The 21,746-nt window shown below is 40.6% G+C and overlaps 1 protein-coding gene across 2 annotated transcripts; it reads left to right on the top strand.

The window, feature by feature from the left end:
• The first annotated feature begins 1,326 nt into the window (after positions 1-1,326).
• On the top strand, positions 1,327-20,172 carry rspo1 (R-spondin 1). 2 transcript variants are annotated; one of them, XM_083918662.1, is made up of 6 exons: positions 1,327-1,595; positions 6,332-7,039; positions 9,083-9,277; positions 11,576-11,719; positions 13,851-14,075; positions 19,510-20,172. In XM_083918662.1, exons 2-6 carry the CDS (start codon positions 6,943-6,945, stop codon positions 19,683-19,685), a joined length of 837 nt encoding a protein of 278 aa, XP_083774788.1. In that variant the 5' UTR covers positions 1,327-1,595; positions 6,332-6,942; the 3' UTR covers positions 19,686-20,172. The 2 variants fall into 2 exon arrangements, with proteins under 2 accessions (XP_083774788.1, XP_083774789.1); XM_083918663.1 differs by having other exon boundaries at positions 6,329-7,039.
• Positions 20,173-21,746: the final 1,574 nt, after the last annotated feature.

The raw sequence follows: 21,746 nt of genomic DNA, 5'->3' as shown, positions 1-21,746 counted from the left end.
TTAGTGGCAATGACATCATATCTGTTATGTGTGAATCAAAAACTTAACACGGCCCATCTCAGAGTTATATTTACAGAAAACTACAGTTTTCTAAAATTTACAACATTTCCAGGGTTACTATGTTGATTATGTGGTGTCCCGCACCCACCACCATGGCTCCCATCTCCTCTATGATGAGCCTGCAAAGATGAGGAGCACGTTCAGCCACAGACTCATCCCTCCTCGGCACACCACAGAAGGCCTGGGCCAGTCCTTTGTGCAAGTAGCCTTAAGGCTCCAGAACTAAGCCTTTACCCTCACATGATAACTTTAAGACCTGCACTGTTTGTTACTTATTTTACTCAGCCTTTAACTACTGAATCCTGCATGGACCGGTGCACTTTCACATGAGCTCTTATTTTCATCCATTCGTATATTTGTTCATAATCATACATGTACATTTATATCTACTGGTCTGAGATTGATAGACTGAGCTGTTGCTATGAATTTCCCTCCAGGGATTAATATCTTACCTTCAAGAGAAAAAACCCCATCCTGTCTCATTGCCTTCAGCAAATAGGACTGACTTGTTGGCACTAAGGGCAGTATGAATAACTGTATGGTTGGGTTCTGAAATCACAGTTAAAGGCTGAAGTATTTCAAAGAAACATGCCTGCATCTTCCCTGCACAGTATTAGGTATTCACAAGCACAATGGGACTTATCTAGGTAAATACAGTATCAACAAAATACATATGCGTCCAGCCCAGGTGCATTTTGTTCACCTATTTTGGCTTTGTCGTTAAATTAGTAGTCAGAAAGTTGCTGCACATGCAGAATCCAAATGGAGAAAAAGTGACTGACAGGTGCTGAAGGTCTCACGTGTTGTATATATGGTGGTATGAAATCATAACATTTTAAGACATCCATCTGCAGTTGCTTTATTTCATGTTTTATTTGTGTTATATTTAAGTTTTCTCTCCGGGATGAAGGCCCAGTAAAGAAAGAACGGTCTTTATCAAATCACACAAATGAGGGAATAAATGTGAATTTGCGCACAATATTACACGATCAAGTCAAGATCAAGTCCACTGCAGGTTTTTCATTTCTCAGTGAGAATTTGAGGGGTGGGGCCTATAATGCCCGCTGGCAGTGCTGCTTGGGGTTTGGATGCAAATATCACCGCGTTGTAACTGCTTGTCTGAGTTGGATGCAGTTCGACGCACCAAAGTGGATTTAAAAAGCGCAACTCGCAAGAGCTCCAGTGCAAACACGCGTCCTGACTCAAGAGGACGAAATCAAAAGTCTGAGGGACTCATTCATCGGAATATATTATATTTTGTACGCATGTAATCTTTTACTGGATGCATTTATTTTTTATTCCTTTTTTCGTTCTTGTGCATCCTCTCGACAGCCCGCGGGAAAGTCGCCTCGAGAATCTGACAGTTGTGAAACAAATAAGTCTTTTTTTAAATGATGACAGAGAAAAGTTGCATGGGGGTATCCTGTAGGAGGAGTTCTTTGTGACCAAACAAGTAACGGATTTTCCCTTATAAAAAAGGAAATTGAGTCCCGAGCGCTCAATGAACAGCATTATTCGGAGACCCCGCTGCACAGGTGGGTGGATTCTTATTTCACATTTTACTATTTGCATAAACGCTTTTGGTGAACGATTTATTATGAATAAAAACTGTAGTTTGAGGTAAAACTTTATTATAATAACAGATCTATAATTTTGTGTAAAAGTGACTTTGTGAACTAAACTAATAGAAAGCGTTTTCGTTTTCTTAATATCTTAATTGATCTTTATTACCGTTAAAATCATAACTGTAACTAATTATTATAATAGACAGAATCAGGCGATTTTGCCCCGTGACGACTCTAATTCGTTTTATTGTGTGATCAATAATATTTTCCTAGTTGGAAGATTTAAACTTAAATGCTCCATTTTTATCCACCATGAGTGCTGGTGGAACTTTTTCCTCAAATACATTTTTAAACTTAACATAAAATATTAAAACAAATAAGTGTAATAATATTGAATAATCACATTTTGACAGTTCTCTCTACTGGCTAAACTGAACTTTAAAGTGGGATAGAGATTACATATGGTCTGTTTATAGGATTACATTTACCCATACACACACACACACACACACACACACACACACACACACACACACACACACACACGCACACATGCACACACCCCAAACTAGCTCCTTGTCATCCTCTGGAGCTACAAACATGTCATCCTCCCCAGCTTCAAAGTGACAGGCAGGGAGAGGTTTAGAAAAACAACAGGACAGTCGGTGACGGCAGAGATGCTGGACTGGGGACAGGTGGTGAGATCTGCACTTGATTTTCCTCCTCTCAGAGGAGCAGCACAATGCAAACAGCTGCAATCCAGCATGGTGTGTGAGCCTCCGAGGCAAAGCTGAACTGTGCTCAACTGAGCTGTACAGGATCAACCCTCTGACTGCTGGAACTGTGCAGAGTTTAGCTCTACATGAAAACTCAAAAACAGAGGATCTGGTGGTGGCTTGATTGGAGGCAGACTCCGATGATGCTCTTCTCTGCTCTGAGTGTTGAGTGATTTTCAACTGCTGCACGTTTGACCTCCCATTGCCTGACTCTTTGAGCTGCGAAGCAGAGGAAGTGATTACCAAAATGGTTGGGGCTTCTGTGGCCATGCTGGTAGTGCAGCCATGTGTTTCTCCACATTCTGGACGGGCTCCTTTTCATATAAAGATTTAGATTAAAAGGTGTTGAGAGCATGGTTACGTGCACAAGGATGAGGCCAGTCAACGCCTAATTTCTCTCTTCTCTGTTGCATCATCTCTTACTGTTCTTATTCTCTTTCTTTTTTTCATTGCGGGCTATGTTGGCTAGCACCACCAGAGCTTATGGCATGGATGTAGAAATTAAGGATTTTATGAATATTAAAAAATATTTGAATTGGCAGTATGAAATCACCCACAAATTGCGGTGACTTTGATGCTGCGCACACACGGGCAGCCAAATTTGAGTCGGAAAAATGTGCTTATCTAAAAGCCAGAATTTACAGCTAAGTCTACTTTTGAAATCCATGTAGCAGATGTCATTTTAAAATATTTCATTTTGAAAACTTTGAGGTTAGAGGGGGGTCACATGTTGCAGTGAACAGGGAAACGTTGACTCCAACATTTACTCATTCCTATCTGAGGAAACGATGATGATGATGAACTCACAATGACATCTCGGTAGTTTGTGCCCTTTTTACCCTTTCTTTGCCTTCTGTGTCTCTCTGTGTTGCACCAACTAGTCCTCCCATATTACTGTCCTCCTTCTTAGTTTGTGTAATTGAGGCATTTTGGCACATGTTATACTTGTTGATGATCCTTGTTCAGCTCCTTAATATGTGTCAAAAAGCCGTAGGTTTAGTCACAGGCGGAAAGTTCATCGACAGATTGCGTTTGTAACTCTGAGCTCAGAGTTGTGGCACCTTCTCGAGTTCAATAAATTCCCAGTGTGGGAGCTCCCTTTCATTGCTTGAATAATTGATAGATCAAACTTAGGACTTACAATGGAGGCAATTTAATCTCCTGACTATGTGATGAGGGGGCTTAGTTTCATTGGGCTCAGCTGAATGTGGCTGATTGTGAGGAAAGGCAGTTTAATGGATGAAGGAGCAGAGACAGAGAACTTTCAAAACAGACAGGTGCACCAGTAGCGCCACAGTTACCTGCTGAGATGATTGTTAAAAAACAGGCCTTGCGAAGCAGATGGGCAGAACAACAGTCAGTTTTCTAAGTTAACAGCCTGGTCCTGTGTCTTATCTCCATGGTGTGTGAGAGCAGATCTGGACGGACTGAGGTGTGTTTCTGGCAGGCTGTACAGAGCCGTGGGAGTGCTGGGTTATAAAAGAGTCTCTGGCACATATCTTGAGTTACTCAGTGTTGGAAAGGTTCGGTTCTGAGTGATCCAGAGACTTAGCATGTTCTATTCTCCAATCATCACTCTTCCAAGTAACAGGTGCTGCAGAAGACAGGCTGCGCCACTTTTTTGGCTCGGCGCTGTAAATATGACTTTTGCCGAGAGGTGTCCGGGACATTGTGAGTCATTAAGTGTTAAGAAGTAAATAAACCTTCTGGTGGGAAAGAAACTCTGAACAGTTTCCCAATTAGGAGAAAATACAAGTACCCTGGTCCTCTGTTAAAGGAAAGCAACGCTATGGAAGTGTAAGGATTAGAAAATGGACCCCCTGTTATCTGAATATGAGTCTTAAGAATAAAGAAAATCTGTATTCTGTGACTCATTTAGCACCAACAGGCTTAGACAGATGCTCCCGTTGCAACATGTTCTCATACCTTAACGACAGACTAGGTCGATTGCCAATAACTCGATGCTAAACGACATTTCTGTTCTATTTAACACTATGAAACAGCCGCACTGTGGCATTTTTAATCACGTGACTATAATATGAGTTTGCAATGGTAACATGTGACCACTCTGTTTAACGCTGTGAAACAGTCATAGTTGTAAACAGAATCACCTAAGTTAAAAAACGAAAAAACTACTCGGTTAGGGTTATAGGCAACAAAAATCATTATTGGTTTAAAATAAATCATGGACCACGTCACAGATGGAACCAAGTCCGTAAAAACACAGTCCGGAAAAAAATTAAATCACAGTTGACTATCTGTCTCACACAAACACTGGTCTTCTGGGTGAACGTCGTGTGTTTGTTTAACCCACCCACATTCCTATACTGTGTCCGCTTGCTCCTGCGATAATTACTCCAACCACTAGATAGAGGCAAACAAGAAATGTCACTATTGGTTTTTTTAGAAGGACGGTCTGCAGCTCAATAAAACCCCCTTTGGGTCAAAAAAGGAAGTACGGTCACATCTATGTTTAGTAAGGGCCTGTACACATGCTGCGTTTTTTGCAGCCTTATGTTGTTAATGTAAACATGCAGAAGGTGCACTCAAACACAAGAGTGGCGCTGAAACGCAGTGTTTTTCAGGCGCTTTCAGTTACAAAAAGTTCAACTTTTGGAACGCAGTAGCACCTGGCTGACACACGAGGTAAAAGAAGCAGCTCCTAAGACATTTTTGTAGGGACGCCTCAATTTCAGTGCAAAAATAGTGCAGCTTCTCAAAAGACAACGTTGTTTCATCATTATCATGGACTGGAAATCAATGAGAATGTATCTATACCAGTTGGTATCAGTTAGAGATAAAATGAATGCAATGGATGTGATTTAAAAATAATAATAATCATTTTCTGATTGTATGTTATTTCTGGCATCAAGCATAACTCCCATTCTGGATGCTCACAGTATTTTGGGTCAGTCCAGTTAAAAGGAAAATTGTGAAATATAGCCTAAAACTATTTTGTCCCTTTTGATTTATACTTTAACAATGTTGCCTGCTGGAATGTTTAGACACACCAAATGGCATTGTCCGTTGTGTGATTCAGAGGCACAACCAACTCAACAGCCAAATATGGTCCTATTTTCTTTATTGAGATGCGAGGGAGGACCTCCCATTGCTCAGATCCTAACATGTTCTGTGTGTCCTCTTCACACAAGAGCTGTAAATACAGGCAGCGTATGACACTATCTAAAAAAATATCTCATAGCCAAATATGACAAAGGCCTTCATTCTGCCTATGTGTTGCATTTCCCAGAGTTGACTTCACTTTATTTTCCAAAGATAAAACATGCTCAATTCATCATCCGAGTCCAAATAGCCTACAGCTTGAAATGCCATGACCCTGAAGTCTTTTATTGTTCCACAACCGATCATTACAATTAGACAGCGATGACAGATTTCTGATACTTGCTTTAAATGTGTTGATAGAACACTGATATTATTCTATTACTATTGCACATTACACATTGATGGAATAATTAGACATTTTTGGGCGTGATGAGTGAGATGCGAAGATTGACACCTTTCTCGTGTCAGTAAATATGAAGCTACAACTAGCAGCTGGTTAGCTTAGCATAAAGACTGTAAACGGGTGGGTGGAGGGGGCTTGCTGTGTTCAAAGGTAATACAATTCCATAGCTATGAAGGATAATAAAAAACTACAAATTGCAATTTCACTGTTTCATGGCCTATTTATTGGTCAAGTCACTGAAAATAAATAGTTTGATTACACATACATGCTTCAGGCAGATTTTGTCATCTTTGGCTAGCTGTTTCCCCATGTTTATAGTCTGTATGCTAAGCTAAGCCCATGGGCTTCTGATTGTAGCTTTAAAGGTATCAAGCATCTCATCTGACTCTCATCAAGTAAGCTAATAAATAAATAACAAACTTGTTCCCCCATCTGTCTTCTCTGCTTCCATTGTTTCTCAGCAGGTCCTGGTACAAGCAGATGTGTTGTCACACATAGTCAAGAATCTGCATACATCTTCTTTCTATCTGCAAGTTCATATTTCCGTGCCTCCGTAGAGCATCTTTAATAAGACACATGCCTGTGAGCTCAGGCACTCATTGAGAGCAAACTCTCCTCAAACAGCAGGTCCCCTGCTTCCCTGCCAGCCCAACCCAAGCTTCATGGGTTGAACTACCAGAAGTTCAAAAATCTCCTCTCCATTCTCTCTTCCTCCTCATCCTCCACACAAGCCCCCTCCATCCTACGACCCTGTGCTGTCTACTTCCTTTGCTAGTGCTACCACCAGCGTGATGGCTTGTTGTGCCTCAGGCTTGTTTGGACTTGCAACCACAGCCTCACCCTCCAATACAGAGACTTGCGGACGCAGCAGCCACTAGAGAAAAAGATACAGAGAGACAGAAGGGAGAAAAGGGAGATACACACAGAGAAAGAGCGCAGTACCACAGGAAAGAGGAGGGATCATCTGTCCCACTAGCAGAGGGATCCACCTGTCCCACAGAGGAAGGGGGCCCCCCCACCTGATCCATCTGGTGGCAGGGGGGGACCCTGCGTGGCCAGGAAGGCAACAGGGACTATGCAGCTGGGACTGGTGGCACTGGCAATGGTCTTCCTTAGCTCCATGGGTCACAGTGATGCTCTGAAGCTCTCCAAGGCGAGAAGGCAGAGACGGGGTGAGTTCTCAGTTTGTTTTGATCTCGTTTTTCTTCCTCTTCAGCTCTGCTGCCTTTCGTTTCTGCGGTCTGAGTCATAGTGGTGGATGTCTTGTAAACATTTAACAAGCATCTAAAGATAACATCTTGTTTATTTTCTCATCACTCTTATTTGTTTTTCCTTGAAGGGTTATGTTGGGTTCAGTGTTTCCCCTGAATGGCTTGTCTTTCTTCCTCTTTTTAAGATTATGCCTCTCTCAGTTTATGTAAAACTTTTATGGGTATTAGGATTGTTTATAGAGGGGGTTTTGATGGATTCACCCTAAAAGCCATCACTCTTTTTGTGTCTGGCTCTGTGGGCACATTATGGAATGAGTACCTGACAGTTCTAAGCTCTCAGTCGGACCGTGCTGCCGGTGTTGTTGTAAGCATTTCTCTGACCTCACGCAACCACAAAGATGGTGCTCAGGCTGACTTGCAGTAGATCTCTCGTCTTAGAGCCTCAGTAGTGGTGTTACAGTCAACTTTGAAATAATTCTTCCTTTACACACAAGGAGCTTTCAGCCAATGCCAAGCTCACCTCAACTTCTGTGAATCCGAATTCACATAATACCATGACCGGCCACAGTAACAGATGTGGTTTTATTAAAAAATCACATCAAACATACTGGGAAGGAAGAACTGTCTTACGTGTCATAGAAATGGAATACGCACATGTGTATGCAATGACTTTAAATGTTGTTGCTGCTTGTGGTGTGCCCTTGCAATGTGGACAGAAGGATATGGGTCACTCACCATACACATGAGCGCCCTCTACAGTGTCACAGTCAGTTGAGGCATTGCCCCTCCTGATATGGAAGTGGTCTGCAATTTACCCCCCTGATTTACAGCTTTTACGTCTTTATTGTCCTCAGATGTCTCTCTTTGAATGATTTCAGTATCAAGCAGAAACTGAAACTATCGGAAAAGGACAGACAGCACAAAACACTTTCTTTTTCGATCCACCAGTATCACAAACAGTTTGCAACACCACATTCTCTACACATACACTCCCCTCTGCTGTGGATAAAGATTACTCCCCATGCGGAGCCATTATTAGTTTTTTTTTATTTGTGATAGTGAGCAACAAGACCTAGCTTTAATTGCTGCATTTGAGGTTGCTCTGACTCACGGAATAGAATAATCTGTTCATGGGAGAACCCTTTTAACGCTTTTACCAGCCAACTTATCTCTGGGAGTCAGGACAGCAAATGGATTGCTGTGTAAGAGTGTGTAGTGTATTTAGAGCTGATACATCTCAGGAATGTGAATCAACTCTGAGGACCTTGGTTTTGTCTCTGAATGGCTCCTAGAAAAAGGATGTGCACTTTGACACAGTCTTCCTAGAAATGATTTAGATCGCAACAGATGATAGACCGATTGTGATTTGTGGAAGATTAGGGAATTTGATTAATGTCTGAGTCTGGGATTACAAACACCTGAAGTAAATTGCAACTACAGTGCATTTTCATACTCAAAACAAGGGGGATACTTGCTGTTTTGGTACCACTATAGTTAAAACACTTGCAGTATTTGATTCTTGGTCATGTCAGTCATTTCTCACTGACCCCAGTAGGGACCTTGTGTGATATTGTGTTGCCTGATTTTGACTGGCTCTTCGTCGGCTGTCAGACACAATTACCCGGGTTTCTCCAAATGAAAATCTGTTAAGGATCTCCGGCAAGCAGTTTAAAGTAAACAATGAATAACTGTTGAAACAAAGATGTTTGGCCTGGTCCACGGTGATTTAGCTGAAAGCATTAACCCGTGCTTGTTGGAGTGATAAAGCTCTGGTAGGTTTATGGCTGGATCTGTGGAGATGCCGGCAAAATATTAAAGTTTCTCCAACATTGTTCTCCCAGGCAGAATGTTGACAAATGCTCTTTTTTAATTTCCTTGTTAAAATTCATATCTGGCTGGAAACAATTAATCTTTTTATGTGGAAGTGCAGCATGCTGTTCTGTTCTATTCTGCCTACCTCAACCTCACTGTTTCTTTCTGTTTATTATGTTTATGCTACCACAGTTAGCACTGAGGGGCCACCATCTTGCCCCAAGGGCTGTGAACGATGCTCTGAGTATAACGGCTGCATTAAATGTAGGCCCAAGCTCTTCATCTTCCTGGAGCGCAATGACATCCGTCAGATAGGCGTGTGCCTCGCCTCCTGCCCCATTGGATATTTTGGCATGAGGAACCCAGAAGGCAACAACAGATGTACCCGTGAGTTTTTCTTTCTATTGTGGACTTTGATCAAAAGACATTATGTACTGTAGATACACATCTGGAAACATCCAAATGTATACAGGCTTAAGCTAACTCGCTGACAACAGCCCACTGTAAAAATCCACACAGCCTGCAGAAGTGTAAATGATCTGTTTATATGTGGCTCATCATCTTTTGTTTGTGTATAATATGGGGATATTTAGAGTAGAGGGATACCCTGCTAGTTTCTTTGTCTTATGTATCTTATTTGCATTTTTTCCACTTTGCCAAACCACTTTGTGTGTTTAACAAAGAACTAAAATATGAATGCAGAAAATACCATTTGCAAGTCATTTCATGCTGCCTCCTCTTTTTAACCAATCTGTGCTACTATTTTTCATGCTTGTGTGTGAGAATAAGAATGACCACTTGATGAAATCCTTATGTTGTTGCTACTTATCCCCGTGGACACAAAATCCAGCAAAGTATTTGCTGAACTAGAGGAAAGTGAGGAGAACTTTTAATTGAACTGGTCTTCATTATGGTTACAGGCAGGTTTGGCTCATTTGGAAGGTGGGTGAAATGGTGGCCACACTCACGGTACTTACCAAACGTACTTAATTGGTTCTGGTGGCACAGGTCCCGTACTTTTAGCCGAGGAGTGCCAGCACCTCAGTCTGTTGTCTGTTTCCCCTTGCGTGTGGGCAGAAAACAGGATTGGAACAAAATCCCAACAAAAACATCTTAAATGAATTGTTGTTGGTCTGTTTTTTGACAAGATGTCTGTGTTTTTTTTCTGTTTGGCCCTCATATGAAAAGCTTATGCCAGGCCTTAATCCTTGTTTGTTATACTTACATTTTTACACATATTTTATTGACACTCCCTCTCTAACTTCATCATATGCCATCTGTATAGTCTCTGAAGTACCTCTGTAAAAGGTTTATTTGAATCTGAGCACGTCTAAAAAGACCTTTCTTTGCGCAGTTAATTTCCTTAAAAATGAATTCTCAGAGTTGAAATGGTATTCATGACTTCACGTTAGTTGTAGGTGTTTGGCGGGCAGCTTCCATGCCCACCAGCCTTTTGTGATTTTCTGCTACAGGAAGAAAAATGCAGACTGTTCTTGACTGCCCATTCCTGCAGCACATAATACCTGTCAGATGTGCAAAATCATGTTTTTTTTTCTCAAGTTTATACAACCCCAAATACAGATATACATGTGTGTGTGTATATATATATATACACACACACTAGTCACACTATAATGATGTATGGTACTTTCTTGTTTGAGCTCATTGTCTTACGGCCCTCATAGTGAGAGGCAGACAACATAATCTGTATATTATAGATACTGAGACATTTATCTTATTTTCCTTGCATTACTATGAAATATTGGATCATTTGCAATTCAACTCTGCGTGTTACAGTATTCTTCCTTGGTTTCTTGGAGGGCTGAATTTCCTCACCAAATTCTTTTAGGAGGCCCACAGTGGATAACCTGGGTTATTATCCAATCATCTGACTTTATACATGTCATCCCAGAATGTCTTGTTAGCAACATTTGTCTTACATTATATGGCTACAAACGTCAGTACTGTCAAATTTAGCTGTCAAGGGCTTAAAAATAGTAATTGGGAGCAGGAGGCAAGAACCCAGTGAGGATTCAGTGTTAGATCATTTCTTACCTTGGCGTCGGACCAGCGGCAGAGTAGACATTCTTACTGTAAGTTTAGTACATGTGAATACAGTGAGTCTAGATGTGAATACATTACCTAAATAGAAATATTGACAGGAATAATTTTTTCCATGAGAATAAGGATGTGCCTTTCATGACGGGACCAAGCTTTTTGCAGTATTTTAAGATGTTTGTTTTTTTCCTCCTGTGCTTGGGATTATCCATATTTCGAGAAGTTGTTTGTTTGACTGTAGAGTTAGATTTTAATGAGTTTGAGGTGTTCAGAAACTCTTGAGAAACTCACTGAAGCAATACATTCCTGGCTGTACTCATTCACACCCACTTTCCAAAAGAACAAGGCCTGTGGTGCATGTGTTTTTAAGAGACGAGTGCTACTCCCCCTAAATAGACTGTGTTGTTTAATCACTAATAAATCTCTCAGAGGAAATAAAATTCAAGTTCTTCTTGTCCTGTCTCAGGAGAACCATTTGCTTTTTTGACTCAAAAATGAAATGAATATTCCATGAAAACAAGATTTAAAAAAATCTGAAGCTAATAAAATTAACTCTCACCATCACCAGACACATTGAACCTGAACTGATTTGATCCTTTCATTTGATCCTCTCTTTTTGTCTTTCAGAATGTAAAATAGACAATTGTGAAGCGTGTTTCAATCGCAATTTTTGCACAAAATGTAAGGAGGGCTTGTATTCACACAGTGGGCGATGTTATGTCAGCTGCCCTCCAGGCCAGCGCACTGCCAATGAGACCATGGAGTGTATCGGTGAGTGACCATTGACATTTATCCTTAACTATTAACTCTTTCTTATTTCTTAATGCTCCTGTAATGAACCAGAAAATATCACTTCAGTGTCTTTCAGTGATGGCTCTAGGTCATTTCAAATGGGGGATGGGGGCAGACTGGGGCCACATGTGATTGATATGTGGTGATAAACATGTATATTTTACAAAAGCCATAAGCATGGATGATGAATATCAGATAACGCTTATGGTAAAAAAGTGTAATTAATTGAAAGCAATACCAGAAAAATAAGTTGCTTGCTGCTTCACCCTACTTTTTGTAATTCATTTTTAGTAAATTGTGCACCAGACGAAGGGGGGGGGGGGGGGGGGGGGGGGGGGTTGGAACTTACCAATAAGCAGTCGGAGAGGTGCGTTGCAGTAATCTAGGCGACTAAATACAAAGGCATGTCTCTTCTCTCTTTGCATTTGTGCCAATAATAATAATAATAATTTCAGTTTTATCTTTGTTCGGTGTTACCTGTCACTGTAGATAAATATAACTGAGTGTCGTCAGCGTAACAGGGAACATGAAAATCGACTCTGTGATCACAAATAATTTTTCCAAGTGGGATAACATACAGACAAAACACTAATGGACCAAGAATTGAACCCTGCGGAATACCAAAGAGGGAATTACACGTCTGAAACATGGTTACCGTGGCTAACAAAAAAAACTTCTGTCCTGTATTAAACCAAGTAAGAGCTGTTTCTGAGAGATCAATCCAATTTTCAACTTGATGTAGGAGTCATCAACTGCATCAAGTGCAAGAATAGAAACATTTCTATTTTCTGCGCTCACTCTAAGGTAATTTATTATTTTTACAAACACTGTCTCAGGACTGTGTCCCCTTCTAAAACCAGACTGAAATGGATCTCATCCTGTAAGACGCTGCCTCTTCGGAAATTGGATTAAAAATTGCTCAGAACAGAGGAGTCAAGTTTATGCTTTTTGAGTAAAGGCTTGACTAGAGCTGTTTTGAGTGCATCTGGAAAGATGTGTCTCTAGAGAACAATTTAAAATATCCAATGCATCATAAAACTATCCAAAATGTCCTTAAAGAAAGTAGTGGGAATTACATCCAGGGAGCAAATGGAAGACTTCAACTGCATAACATTTACAGAGTTCTCCTTCACTAATTTTACATAAAGAAGATTTACTTTGGGGTAAATCAGTGGGAACAGGGAAGGACGTGTGAGTTGACATGACTGTTAACCAGTAACAAGTTTGAAAACAATTAGATCGAATGTGGTGGGGGTCTCTAGCCAGATTAGCCATTGTTAACAATATCAGTTGTCAGCAATCCATGACGTAGTGTTTTGCACATACAAACACCATAGAAACATGTCCACAGTCAGAAGATAGACAGAACTGCATGACTGATTTAATGAGACACAAATAAGACAGAAGTGCTAATAAGCAATAGCTTTCGCAACTGTTGGACTGTGAGGTCATGGTTGATGAGGCGCTCCCAACTTTCTCCAACAAATTTGAGTTCAGGGCTTGTTCCTGTTGAAATCTCGGATTGGGAACTCTGAAATATCGATTTTCCAATACAACTGGAGGCACTGGGCCCTCCTTACTGAAGCAGCTCATAGGTGTGAGCCACATGCTAACTCGATCTTTATCACTTCATCTGAGCAGCCAACTATGTTCAGTGCTCTGTCCTGAACCCTTGAGAAATATCACAAGATCTCATTTTCTTTTCTTTCCTTTCTGCTCTTTTTCTTTTCTTTTTTTTGTTTTTGAAAATAATTCTGTCATGAGTAAGAAAAAACAGTATTAACAGTAGCTGTTCTTACTTGTCACTGCTGGTCTATAGAGGCTATAAACGTAACCCTAAAAACTAGCCTTTGTTATGAGTGCCGTATATTTAATAGCCAAGCGCTTCGGTACATTTTCAGGTCCATAGAAACCCTCTAAATCCATCCCTCTCAAGTCAAAAAGCAAAAAAGATAAAATTGCTTTCAGATTTGGAAATTACTTTAAGTCATTATTCTCAGCTAAAACTGCTGAGCTGTAAAAAGTAGACGTGAGGGCTGTGAAACAAATGTGGGATGTTGGAGCTGGGGAACATTTGCTCATTGCCTTAGTCCCATTTTTTTTCACCCAGGTCAGCGTACTGCAGAGTGCGAACTGGGCGAGTGGAGCCAATGGGGTTTCTGTATGAAGAAGAACAAAACATGTGGATTTAAGAAAGGCTCGCAGTCTCGGATTCGCGAACCCCTTCTGCAGGTCCACAGCCCAGACACCTCCCCGGCCTTTGTACCCTTACAGGCCTGTGTTCCACGGACAGAGAGGAGGAAGTGCATCGTGGCCAAGACGCCCTGCGTGAGAGGTAAATACAGTTACACCTATAGTTAAGATACATTGAGGAGGAAAGGATAAGTACTAGAGGAAAAGTACTTTTAATAATAGAAAAAGCAATAAAGTCCATGTGCTTCATGAAATGCCTCCACCAGTTAACATGATGACTGATGGAACCATTACTCAACATCCAAAGGCCTGCATTCCCGCCAGCGTGTCTGTGACCTGCAGCGTGTTGATTGGGTTTGGTTTGGCTGAGCTCACAGAAGGATACAGAATCTCTTGACTTCTCAGCATGTAAACAATAAACACCATCTACGAGCCAAGCAGATGAAGGGCGGGCATTACGCACTGCAAAGCTGGACAAGGATCAGAGCTAGAAAGAGCTATTTGTTCTGAAGACCGCTGAAGCGTGAGGTTTACACGACCATGACATGTTTGCTTGGGCTCTTATCATCCATACAGCAGCTTGCTCTCCAGCAGGTTAACAGTCATTCTTACCAGTCAATTGCCATTATTAACTTTCATTACAGCTTAATAGTCGCTCTTGGCCTCAATGGCAGCTAATAAATGACAGATCTGTTCTGAAGTTTAGCGGATGAAAAGTGCAGCAGAAACATTTTGTCCTTAGTAGCGAGGCAGTATTTACCGGCAGTGGTGTTGGGGTAATAAACAACGTGACTTATTGCGACGACTACTACCTTTATTGCTGAGCTGATGGTTCTCGTCAAATACTATATTTCATTTAACCCAGGGTGCGTACTACAGGTGAGCTAGGGGAAGCTTGGCTCCTCTTAATAAGACATGAGCTTCCCTCGTGAAATTTTAGGGGGTCTCTAAAATATTCATGATGTGCTTTTCCCCCCTTTTGTTTGATGTAGGATTCATGCATGAGGGTGACTCATCACTAATTCGCTTTTGCGTGCAGAGTATAATGTGACCTTATTTTATTGGTTATATTGTATCAAACTGTGATGTTTGGTTTTGATACTTGTGTGGATGTCATGTGAAAGCCATGGTATAGTCCCCACACTGATTGTAGTATTGACTCTGTGTTAATCTACATGCATGACTAATAAAGCATAAAACTCGATCTTAAAGTGGCAATAGACAACTTTCCTGTTTATCATTATGAAGTAAATTTGATTGCACAATGTAATGACGAGGCCAATGGCATTCAGATTGGTTCCCTTTACGCCTCCCTTGTACTATGCAATTCTGTCTGCCATCTGGGAAAATGGTGGCTAGCTTTATAGCACTAAGGGAGAGGATAGCACTTGAGTTACGTCTATGCCTAGGAAGTCAGTAAAATACCTCCATTGTTGAAGTTGGTGAAGGAAGAAGTCAACTTGACTGGATCAGTCTACTTGTCTGTAAAATTCAACAGACATAAAATATGTTATCACTGTCTCTATTGCGCAGTATGTTGAATGCCCTGCGTTGTTGGTATTGTTAGCTCTGAGGAAAAGGCAAAGCGTTCCCTTTTCCGTCTCCCTTTGTCTTTGCAACAGCAGCACCAAAAATAATACCATTTGGAAACGCTAGGGGGGAGGGGGTGGGGGGCAAAGGTTTTCAATTACCACTCTATTAATTCAAGCTGCAGGGTTTGTTCTCTTGAACGGCTAAGGAATTATTTCTAATGAAAAAGAAACTGATTGTGTTATTGTGTCTGTAATTGTCATCATATACTAATCTGTGATGCACAAAGTGCCAATTTTAACCAAAGTTGGAACCTTAGACTCTTTTAGGAGGACCGAGAAAATCGTAAACAAGCTGTATTTAGAGCCTTTATTGGACGGTGGCTTAGGAGATTTCGGGCACACCAACCACATTGCGTAACGATATTTGCACAGTGTTGGCAACTGTACAGATGTTGCAACATGTAACAGATGATATGCCTGGATATATAGTATGTTAGTAAACACGTAGGAGGCTTGCATATTCAAGCGCCATCCTCTACTCTGGAGCAGTTTCTATAGGGCTCTGGTAGAACAGACCATTATCTGACATTGTCCCATATAGATCTGTGGTCATGTTTAGAGGGAAGGAGGCTGGCGTGGCTTGTAATTGCTCAGTGAGGAGTAGGATCTTCGCTGGACAGGCTGTGACAGCACAATTTGAGAAATGAGAAGCAAATTTACTCTCTCTGACGCCTGCATCCTGGAAAGAACGTCAGCCATGAGTTCAGAAGAATAATTAACAGTGAAATATTATAAACTGCCCTATAAAAAAGTGCTATGTAGACTGCCAAATTTCCAAACTTGGAGCAAAGGTAGGTCATATCAGAAAGGCGAGGATGATATGTGAGGTAACACCTGACGAGTGATGAGTCATCCAGTAGAAGCTTTGTGGATTGTGAAATAGTCAACTGTTGATGTTAAGGAGATGTTTTGTCCTGTTTTTTTCCTCTATTCTTCTGCTAAATACGTTTCTATAAAAATAAGACATACTACTGCCAAAATGCACATGAATTAATTTCCCTCTGTGAGGTAATTCATGGGTGAAGATAGCATGACTCCGGTGAACCAGTTCATGTGGGTAAACTCTGTGCAAAAAGAGCACAGCTGTGGATTCATCTGTGGGAGTTGGCTGGCAGGCTGACTATATAAAACACAGGGGGCAGACCTTGTATAACATTTGTGATTTAGTGGTCTGCAGAACTCACGCTTTGTGTTGATTTGGCTGCAAATTTTTTCCCCTTTTCCTGAAGCTCCACAAAAGGGTCTCACGCGAAAACAGAATTTTCTGGATGTGTTATTGCATTTGTCAGGCAAAATTGTTTAGCTTGGAGGGAGAGGCAGTACAATCAGGGCTGTCATAAACTGATGGAGTCCCCCTCTCTTGGCTCCATTAGTGATTTGTTAGAAGAGTAATTAAGTCCTTACACAGTAAGCACATCAGCTCAGATGCTGAAGAGTGTGTGTGAGGACTCTTTACTTGAGTGTTAATGTTCATTCATTGTCCCTCACTGATATACATTGAAACTATTATGGCTCAATATTAAGTGCTTGTTTGAAATGTGGTCATAAAAGCTCAGAGATATGTTTATTGATTCAAGACAACACATAACTGATGAATAGAACATGAAATCTGATTTGAACCAACTCGCCAAATTATGTCACCAGTATTGTTTTCATGATTTTGGCACTAATGGCTCTTGAAAAAGATGAGTTTTCCTGTTTGTGCACTACTGTGTGGGACTGTGCCTTCATTTCAGTAGAGGGTAAAATAATTGTGACTCTGCATGGGCCTGCGGTGAGTAAATGTTTTTGTGTTAGGCCTGTCCACATTCAACTACACTGACTTCACTCAATCACCGTATAATGATTTTCCTTGGCTATGAAGAAACATGTTTTTAGTGAAATTTGAGAAAGATTATAACTTTTTTTGTTTTTCTTCCAGGCGCTTAAATTAAAGAATCATAACTGTTTGTATGACAAGTTTAAAAACCAGGTTGAGAAATAAACATAGACCTACAGTTATTACTGAACAGCAGACAAACATGGTGGCGCCATAAGCCCTGCTGTTGTCAACTGCGTAGTGAACACTGTCCAGCCCTTGGCATGTGTTCAGTCAGTTTCCAGGATGTGCAGAGACTCTCAACGAAGAGGTTCATAACAAACATCCTCCAGCGTAACTACACTCCCTCAGATATACAAAACTGAATACTTCTGAGTGCTGCCTAAACAATAGCCATCTGACACCGACACAATGTCCAGTTCCACATTGTTACAGCTCTTTATGTCCTTATGGGCCATTACTGGGCCCTTGACGATGTTTAACTCATTATGCCAGAAGTGATTTTAAAGTGAGTTATGTGACAGAAAATTGTGTCACTTGACTGTCCTGAGTGCTCTTACAGTCTATATGCTGCATGTGTTGCATTTTAAACTCAGAAGCAGAACTAAGCTCTTTTCTCTCCTGAATGGTTTACACATGGCCATTAGCCACACCGTGATGGATGTTTGTACAGTATTTAGAGAGCAATTATACTTTGAAGTGTGAGACAGGTGTGGATCCTAATGCAGGAGTACCAGAGGATAGGAGATCGGGGGCAGGGGTCGTATGTGTGTGTTGAGCCGGACACAGAAGTGAGTAGCTGTTGAAATAGAAATTGAGACTAAGAATATAGAGTCACGCTAGTGGCTCTCTGAGGCTGTATTTAAAGGCACAGCAGTTTTTTTAGCTAAATGCTAATACCAGTATGCTAGCATGTTTACCGTGATAACGTGTGATGTGTAGCTGGTAGTAGGTTAAACATGTTCAACTAAGCCATACTACCACATATGTTAGTTGTTCCTACCCTCTAATACAACCCACAGGATTGTTTCCTAAGTTAGCGCCCCTACCAGCAGCAGATCAACACATCCTAAACGCAATGGCCGCAGTTTTAAACATGTGGCTGGCAATGGTTGCAGTTTGTTCACGTTTAGGCAACACTACCTGTTGAGCTTTAGGAAAAGATCATGGTTTAAGAAAAAATCAAAATAAGTAAGTTTGTTACATGTAATATAATGTAGCGTAACATAGTCATTTATGGAACTTAACTTACAGGTTACTTTTATAAGTTAAAATAAGTTAAGACTGCCTTTTGTTTTTATACGGGACATGAACAGCAGTCTTCTGAAAGTCCTGTGGTTGTTTGACCCATTCATCCACCCCGACCTCATCAATTTGCTCCCGCCATGATCGCTACGGCCACCAGAGGTCGCTGCCACTATACGCGTAAATAGGGCTTGTGATAAACTGACCACTTACGATGTTGTTTATTGGTTTATTTTTCCGATTAGCACAAAACACATAGTTTAGCTGAGGCTGATTGGATACATTGGACTAATTTTAATTGGGACCTGATGGTGGCACTAGACGAAAGGCTAAGGGATCATCAAAGTTATTTCAATTCATCCTGAGGAGAAGAAGAATATCTGTACCAGGCAATCCATAGGGTTGAAAAAACACAAATGTGGAACTCATGGTGGCACTTCAGAAAAAGTCAGGGGATCACCAAAATGATTACGATTCAGCCTTTGGGAATTCAGTCCAGACCACAGTGGTAGACCGACTAACAAAAACAACTTCAAATGTTTTAATGTTTTATTTTTTTTCTATTATTCTAGGTTTAGCTATTATTTTCCGATTGTTTGTTGCACACTGATTGTTGCTAGTACATATCCTGCCAGCATGACTGAACATAGCATCATGTTAGCATGTATGAATAATTCTGGAGTGTCTGTGCATGGTTTACACATGTTTTGCCTGTATTAAAAACCACACAACCACAACCATGAGTCCTGATCCAACACACATTTCTTATCATGCACTCTCATCCCTTAGGAATCTGTGTTTTCACTTTTGTTTAACCAAGTGGCAGCACAACATCCGATGATGACAGATATCTTAGAAGGAGTTTATTGTAAAAAGTGGTGTAAACAATTAATCATATTTTTAATGCATTCTCATTTCAGAGAAGAAAAGTAAAGGAGACCGACAAGATGATACAAACAGGAGAGAGAGGGACAATGCCCGCGGACGAGGACGAGATGGCAGAGATGGCAGTAGAGGAGGAGGAGGGGGGAAAAGGCGAAAAGGCCAGAGCAGGACCACCACTGCTCCCAGCATCACAACCAGCTCTGTCAGCTAAACTCCATCGTCTGCTGGATGAGAGAAAATCAAAGACAATGCCTCACCCAGCAGCATCAGCCATAGACACAGATCAAAGTGATGAAAGAATGGATTAATGCTGCTATGCATTTTAGAAGATGCAAAGACAACTGGAGGATTGCTGCGACACAAAAGGCTTCTCTAACCTTTTTGAATAGATGAACATATCTGGATGATACTGGTGTCTTAGTAGTGTTCAGAAAGACTTGTTGATTGATTTTTATTCCACAATGAGGGATCACTATTGGACTGGAAAGCCACGTCGAAGATTGCGGTATGACGTTGTCATAAACCCGGCCCGTGTCAAGTCGTGAACTATGAACAGATTCCTGTCCAAATGCAGCATTCAAGCAAGAAGTCTGATAATCAATGAAGGGTCTCTTCCGTCTCCTCTGGTCTATGATGTATTTTGTTCCAAGTCTGATTTTAATCACAGTCTGTTCTTCATTTGTTTTCATGTTTGTGAGAGGTGGCAGATGGATTTTCTCAACAGCCGCTGTACGTGATGTAAAGAAAATGAATAGTATTAAGTCTTTGTACCTTTATTTCCTATTGTGAGATGAAACAAAAAAGAGAAAGGCACTGGAAATCATTTGTGGTTGTTGAGGACGGAAGGTCTTCAATGCAGTATATTATATCGAGGAGGGAATCTATTACAAACGACAAAAAGACTAAAGATGTAGGAGGATTACTGGCTTCTACTGTGTCTTGACACAAACTTTTGCCATTTGAAAGCAGAAGACGTGGAATAGAAACAAGTATTTGCATGTGTACAAGGTTGCATGTGCGTGTCTTTGTGCATGTAATGTGTTTGTGTGTGTGTGTGTGTGTGTGTGTGTGCGTGTGTGCGTGCGTGTGTGTGTGTGTCTACCTAAAGTCTGGGTGTTTTGTACTTTGTATGCATTTCTGCATTTTGTCAATGGAACTTTGTACATGTGTGTTTATGTTTGCACATGTGTGTTAATATTGGTCTCATAGATTGAAGGAATAGGTTCTGGAAAACAAGAGCAAGGAAATGTAAATGCACAGTGATATATCCAATATGCAGTAACTACAAGCCACTGATTCTCTTCTAAGCCATCAAATCATCAGCTGCAGTAATCCTATCTGTTTGCAACAGGGTCTGAAGATTTTGCACAACTATAATGTTTCCTACTGCTCAAGTTTCAGAACAATCATAGCATTTTACACCTTTATACTCCAAAAGCTTCATGTCATTAAAAACAAAGAGAAAAGTTGGTGTTTTTTTCCCTCCAGTGTTTTTCATGGGTCTGTTTGCTTTACACAAGATATTAGTTTCAGGAGAAGTTACCCGCTACATTATTCATTCATATTGTGATGCTGAATATGTCAAACTGTGTTTATCATCAAACATAAGAAGTATTAGAATCATCATGTATAGCTTATTCTGTGAAAGCCTAAATAAAGTTCAGATCAAGCTGATGAAACTTCAGTCATACACTGATTTTGGTTTTAGTTTGTTTGATTTCAGTTAGCATTAATCTCTTAATTTAGTCTGCAATTATTCCCCCATTTATTTATCCAAAGTTCTCTCCAAAGTGTCATTCGGTCTATACCCCTGCCACATATACGCACATGTGTCTTCATGTATGACATGCTTTACATAGGGACGCATTCTTACACAAAACCTTTTTTGTTTTACAACATTTTATTTAATTGTTTTTTCATTATTTCTATTATCTTAAAAGCGAGTGCATCCATTTAATTACAAAGTTACACAGTCACACAGGTTTTAAACAACCCCCTATAAACCAGATTATTTGAAAGAAATAAAAACAAACAACCTTTTCCTCCAAAAAAAAACGGTTTCGATATTCTGAACAAACTTGTTTTAAGCCTGTCTGACCACCTGTGTTCTGGGATGGCAGCAATTATTTAACCAACAGTGCAATTACATGCCCAATAGAATAGTGGCTCAAACTCTTAAATTAAGACCAAGGCATGGACTCATCATTTATGGGGATCATTTAAAAGCTTCCATAATGTGCTTATGTTCAGTTTTATACTTTTTATTGGGTTT

This window comes from Echiichthys vipera (genome assembly GCF_963691815.1).
Source record: "Echiichthys vipera genome assembly, chromosome: 8".
In the NCBI taxonomy this organism is placed as follows: Eukaryota; Metazoa; Chordata; class Actinopteri; order Perciformes; family Trachinidae; genus Echiichthys; species Echiichthys vipera.
This window is presented reverse-complemented; position numbering and strand designations above follow the sequence as displayed.